This window comes from Salminus brasiliensis, chromosome 12, assembly GCF_030463535.1.
Source record: "Salminus brasiliensis chromosome 12, fSalBra1.hap2, whole genome shotgun sequence".
Classification (NCBI taxonomy): domain Eukaryota; kingdom Metazoa; phylum Chordata; class Actinopteri; order Characiformes; family Bryconidae; genus Salminus; species Salminus brasiliensis.
Window position 1 is genome coordinate 9,277,197 of NC_132889.1, and position 6,008 is coordinate 9,283,204.

The window sequence follows — 6,008 nt, forward strand, 5'->3', positions numbered from 1 at the left end:
TAGAGCTATTTTATGGGATAGTTACTGCTGTTCTTCTTCCGGCTTAACGTTTTTTGTTTGTTTTTTGATTCATTTTGCAGTAACAAGGAAAATAAAGCTGTTTGAGATGAAACTGTGGGGTGGCTCTTAAAAGAGCCGTTGTAGAGGGAAACAAGACATAAAATGTAAAGGGCGTGACTGTTTACTTCTTCTTAGGGGCAGCCTTTTTCGCCTTCGCCGCTTTGGGCTTAGCTGCTTTAGGCTTGACCGCTTTGGCTTTCTTTGGGCTCTTGGTCGCCTTTTTGGGAGGCACCGGCTTCTTGGCCTTCTTGGGGCTTTTCGCTGCCTTCTTAGCGGCCGCGACGGGCTTCTTGGCCTTCTTGGGGGATTTCTTAGCCGCAGTGGGTTTCTTGGCTGCTACCTTCTTGGGCTTCTTGGCCGCGGCTGGTTTCTTGGCGGCCGGCTTCTTAGCTTTAGGTGCCGGCTTCTTGGCGGCCGGCTTCTTCTTAGCCTCGGTCTGCTTCTTGTTAAGCTTGAAAGAGCCCGACGCGCCGGTGCCTTTGGTCTGCACCAGAGTGCCCTTGGTGACGAGGCTCTTGACGGCGAGCTTAACGCGTGAGTTGTTCTTCTCGACGTCGTAGCCGCCGGCAGCCAGGGCTTTCTTCAGGGCGGCGAGAGACACGCCGCTCCTCTCCTTGGACGCAGAGACGGCCTTGACGATGAGCTCGCCGACGCTGGGGCCGGCTTTCTTGGGGCGGGCGGCGGCCTTCTTCTTGGGGGCCTTGGCGGGCGCCGAGGCGGCTGGGGCTGGAGCGACTTCTGCCATTGTTCTGCTTTGCTGAGAGCTGGAGTGAGCACAAACTGCTGCAGCGTTCTGTGGAACCTCCGGCTGCAGCGAGGGGGGCGGCCCTTAAAAGTCACATGAGAACGTTGTGGACTCAACTCGCCCGTGCAGCCGTGCCGCAACGAAAGACTCGCACTTGTGTTTTCTCTCGGCGTTTGTCGAGCGAAATATGAGCGAAAGCCCAACCTGGCGATCGTGGAAATGCTCTATCGTCTCCGAAAGGCTCCATCGTGTGTAGAGAAGGCGGGAAGGGCAGCGAAACGACGCCGCTTTTCGCACGGCGCACACCAAAGCGTGCCGCGCTGCCGGCGTGCGGAACGGGCGACGGCGCATTTGACGTGCTAATCGGTGGAAAACGGCGTCAAAATGTGTTGCGAGCTGGGCGAGCCTTGTCCGGAGCGATAGAGGAGAGCCTCGGTGAGAGCGTGTTGGGAATCCGATGCATGGGTGCGTTGTTTTGCTCGTCGTGCGGGGCGCCCTTGAGAGGTGTGTAAAGCACAGTGTTGCCATGTGTGCGTTGTGACTCCCGCAGTATGACTCTCACCGTCGATGCGTCTTTGTCACCAGGGCTCCCACACTCGGAACGACTCTCCCCGTGACAATCGACCTTAAAACATAATGGAAAAGAATAAAGTCCTCTCTCCGACCCTTATATTAAATAAGCCCAAACTCATTCTAACCCTAATACAAAATCACCACCTTCTTCTCTCTAACCATCAAATGAAATAACCCCATCCTTCCTCCAACCATAGTACAAAATAACCCCAATCTCATTCTTACACAGATACAAAAGAACACATTCCTCCTTCTAACCCTAAAACAAAACCGTTCCAACCTTCTAACCCTAATCTAAAAAAAAATAAAAAATAAAATCCATCTACAATAACACCTCCTCTCTCTAATCCCAAGATGAAATAACCCAATTCCTTCTTATCCGTAATACAAAAAACCCTCCCTAATTCTTGCACTAATACAAAACAAATCCATTCTCATTCTAACCCTAACATGAAATAACTCTTAATAACTCTCAATCTCATTCTTACCCTAATACAAATTAATCCCATCCCTCCAGTAACACAACTCAAGTTAATTTGTTAAACTCTCACTCAGCCCATATTATGCTATGACCATTCTACTTAGTTATACATTCATCAGTGGGTCATGGCCTTGTGTATCTACTGTTGCTTGCTGTCACTGAATCATAAGGCTGACCACATGTCTGCGCTAAACATACTTTCACTGACCTACTTTTCTCATGGTAAAGCCCGAGGCCCAGCTACAAACCCATATTTACTTACTTTACCTTCATCATTTTGCCTTGCTTCCAACCTATACACCAGCACCTACTTTTGCTCACTCAAAACTCACCATAGACCTAAGACTTGGACTAACTTCATCCTTTTGTGACCCAACCAAAAAGCCCCAATACAATATAACTCCATACTCCTAACCCTAAAACAAAATCTTCCTCCTAGCCCTAATAAAAGAAAACCCCAACCTCAGTCTAACCCAAACACAATAACTCAATCTGCACTATAACCCTAATAAAAAAAAAAACAATCTTATTCTATGCTTAATGAAAAAGCATGTACTCTCTCTAACCCTAATACAAATTAACTGCATCCTCACTTTAATGACAATATCAACTAACCTCAACACAAAACAACCCTATTCTCATTCTTGCCCCAACAGATTTTTTTAGAACTTTAATTTGACCCATTTTAAGCTGTCTTAGTTTTACATTTATCAGTAGGCCAAGGCCTTGTGTGCATCTACTGTTGCTTGCCCTCACTGAATCATAAGGCTGACGGCTGATGTTGAAATTTAATTTTACTGAACCTTCCTTTGTATCTTTAGGCTAAGGCCCAACTCACAGCCACTTTAACTCAATCCACCTTCATCATAAACCTGAAGCCCAGCTACAAACCTATTATTTACTTACTCTACCTTCCTCAAGCCGGCCTTGCTCTCTACCACTGTATCAAAAGCCTAGCTCTAGACCTACTTTTGCTCACTCATATCTCACTCAAAGACTTTGACCAACTTTTGTAACCCAACCAAAAAGCTTGTGGAGGTCACTTATTTTCTTCTTTCCCTCCCCCCAACAAGTCAGCCCCCAATAAGGCCTTATTACATCCACCAGACCAGCCTCTAGTTTTAAGAGGCACCTTTCATTACCAAGATCAAGTGTGTAATATTATGGATGAACCCTACACTCTTCCACACCTGTAATGCTGATCATTTCAAGCCCACTTCATATGGTTAGTATGGCACAGTATAATAGTTTGCTATTCTGCCACTTAATCCTAGTACACACTACACCAATTAAATGCCAACAAACAAGAATAAATCTATTGACTTACATATGCATACATCCTTATATAATTGAAACAATTACTTCTACACCAAAGGCTGTACTCTCTGGAAGTAACATACAGACGTAAATTGAAGGCTTACCATCTGTGACTTGGTTCTCTCGCGTAAAAACTGCTCTTTGGTGGAAAACGTGGGTGGCTCTTAAAAGAGCCGTTGGGTTTTGATTATGCCGCGAACACTGTTTACTTGGAGCTGGTGTACTTGGTCACGGCTTTTGTGCCCTCGGACACGGCGTGCTTGGCCAACTCACCGGGAAGTAGCAGACGCACAGCGGTCTGGATCTCCCTGGAGGTGATAGTAGAACGCTTGTTGTAGTGAGCCAAACGAGAAGACTCACCGGCGATACGCTCGAAGATGTCGTTCACGAACGAGTTCATGATGCCCATCGCTTTGGAGGAGATACCAGTGTCTGGGTGGACCTGCTTCAGCACCTTATACACGTAGATAGCATAGCTTTCCTTCCTGGACTTTCTGCGCTTCTTGCCTCCTTTCCCGGCCGTCTTGGTCACGGCTTTCTTAGATCCCTTCTTCGGGGCGGACTTGGCTGGCTCAGGCATTCTGCTCGTCGTCGAATAAGACTGAAGAATGAGGGGGAGGTGACAAGCTCCAACATTATTTAGACTCTAACATTCTAATTAGACGAGTTTCCGCCTCCAGAATGCCGTCAAACGACCATTGGACAACAGTTGAATGCTCGCTTCTTCTCAACCCTCCGTTCCCGTCTCTCCACCCCCTCCCCCTCTCTTGCCTCCCTACACCCGCTTCCCCCTCCCCCTCCCCTCAGCAGCATTCTCTTTGTTCGCCTACCCGCGCATTTTTACCCGCTGTGCAGACGGTACAATTATTTTTTTGCCACACCGGCGTTGACGGCGACATTCTGATTTTATTCAAACGTATAGTTCTGATTTAATCAACACACACGGGGGGGAAAGGAAGACAATATGCACGTATGTACTATTTACATATATAATGTGTATTGAAGCTTATTATACACAGAAATATAATGTTTATTCCTTCTGAAGATTAACTTCTTAACACAGAGCGGCCGGGAGTTCCATGATCATCACTGACTTATTTGCAAATAAACAAACAAATAAGGGACGCAGACGGCTCAATGTTTATATAAGGTTTTTAACACGTACAGTTCTGAATTCTAAAACAACGCACACGGGGGAAAATGGAAAAAGTAAGTATATCATTAGATCACTTTTTATTCCTCATGCAGGTTAACTACTTAAGTGTCCTGGAGATATTTTCATTTTTTCAAATTTTCATTCACTTATTGACTACCGTATTTAAAACAAACAAACTAACATGAAAAACAATCTCTTTTGTTGGATCTGTGGGTGGCTCTTAAAAGAGCCGTTGTGTTTAAGATTTGTTTAAGCCGAGCGTTTAACCTCCGAAGCCGTATAGAGTGCGTCCCTGGCGCTTCAGGGCGTACACCACATCCATAGCGGTGACGGTCTTTCTTTTAGCATGCTCGGTGTACGTGACTGCGTCCCTGATCACGTTCTCCAGGAACACTTTGAGCACACCGCGGGTCTCCTCGTAGATCAGACCGGAGATACGCTTGACGCCACCACGACGAGCCAGACGACGAATAGCCGGCTTAGTGATACCCTGGATGTTATCGCGAAGCACTTTACGATGACGCTTGGCGCCTCCTTTTCCAAGGCCTTTGCCTCCCTTGCCTCTGCCAGACATTCTCTCTGCTTCTTTTCCCAGTCGACGAGAAGAGAATCAATGAAGCTGCAGCACCCGAGGCACGCCTGTTATACCGCTCTATAGGACCTAGTTGAAAACAAGAGTGACGTCACACTATATTAGCTCCGTCTCATCTTCTAGACGCTGTACAGGAAAACAAGTGTTCTGTACCTACGTGACTAGACCACTCAAACATCGCATATATATAGGCACTGAGTGGGTAGCCACACAAAATAGAGTCAACTAGCTGAATTGTCTTTTGTTTCAGTTCGCTCTGGATGTACACATGTTCACAATTCAAAGTGCTCTATTTAGATAGTTTTAATGTGGATTTCATTAACACATAAGATGGTCATGTTGTTCATGTAACATGTGGTGTATTGCAACTTGGGGGGCAATCTGATAAGCCAAACAATAATAGCATCACTTTCCAATGTATTTGCAGCATGTCTTCCTTCTACTGCTTGCAGTTTCACAGTCTGGCCACACAATGGCATCCAGGCTCCACCGAGGGGGAGAGTCCATAGATTCAGAAGTCAAGTCAAATTTATTTGTACAGTGCTTTACATAATTAGTCATTAGTAAAAGACAGAGACAAATAAATAACGTAAGACATGAAGGATCAAAGACCCCCAGTGAGCATGCCAAACTAACAAGGGAGACCCATCCTCCTCTGGTCAGAACTATTTATAAATTACTGATAAAAGTTACCAAACCATCTATACTGTTGAACTGCTCTGATCACAATCATAATATATTAACCATGGTGTAACAGGAACAAACAACGGTTGCTACATAATATTGCAACACACACTGGATCATGCCTTTCCTTCACTGTGAATCCTTTAACTCCTCATGATTCAACTTTGTAAACTTTGTAAAGTCAAGCAGGTCTGAAAGCTAGGCTGTTCAGTTATAATTAGGAGTCATAATAACTTCAGAAATAGCTAGGTCTAATGATGAAGTCATTCATAAATACATACATAAATAAATAAATAAATCCCAGTGACTTAAGCCAGCCAGGCCTTAGCTTAACATGAATTTACAGTGACTCAAAGTAGGCTCATACTCATACACACAGCCTATGACTCCTTTTCACTAA

At 45.4% G+C, this 6,008-nt stretch overlaps 3 protein-coding genes across 3 annotated transcripts; all 3 read right to left on the reverse strand.

Annotated features, from left to right (window-relative positions):
• Window positions 1-181: 181 nt before the first annotated feature.
• LOC140573702 (histone H1-like) lies at window positions 182-805 on the reverse strand. Its single transcript, XM_072693213.1, has one exon. The coding sequence runs from the start codon at window positions 803-805 to the stop codon at window positions 182-184; it is 624 nt and encodes a 207-aa protein (XP_072549314.1).
• A 2,576-nt stretch (window positions 806-3,381) lies between these two features.
• Window positions 3,382-3,756, reverse strand: LOC140574311 (histone H2B). Its single transcript, XM_072694102.1, has one exon. It carries the CDS (start codon window positions 3,754-3,756, stop codon window positions 3,382-3,384), a length of 375 nt encoding a protein of 124 aa, XP_072550203.1.
• Window positions 3,757-4,594: 838 nt separating this feature from the next.
• LOC140574401 (histone H4) lies at window positions 4,595-4,906 on the reverse strand. Its single transcript, XM_072694224.1, has one exon. The coding sequence runs from the start codon at window positions 4,904-4,906 to the stop codon at window positions 4,595-4,597; it is 312 nt and encodes a 103-aa protein (XP_072550325.1).
• Window positions 4,907-6,008: the final 1,102 nt, after the last annotated feature.

Bases quoted from the DNA above. Each gene is read 5' to 3' on its own strand.
- LOC140573702 (XM_072693213.1), bottom strand. From the start codon at position 805: ATGGCAGAAGTCGCTCCAGCCCCAGCCGCCTCGGCGCCCGCCAAGGCC.
- LOC140574311 (XM_072694102.1), bottom strand. From the start codon at position 3,756: ATGCCTGAGCCAGCCAAGTCCGCCCCGAAGAAGGGATCTAAGAAAGCC.
- LOC140574401 (XM_072694224.1), bottom strand. From the start codon at position 4,906: ATGTCTGGCAGAGGCAAGGGAGGCAAAGGCCTTGGAAAAGGAGGCGCC.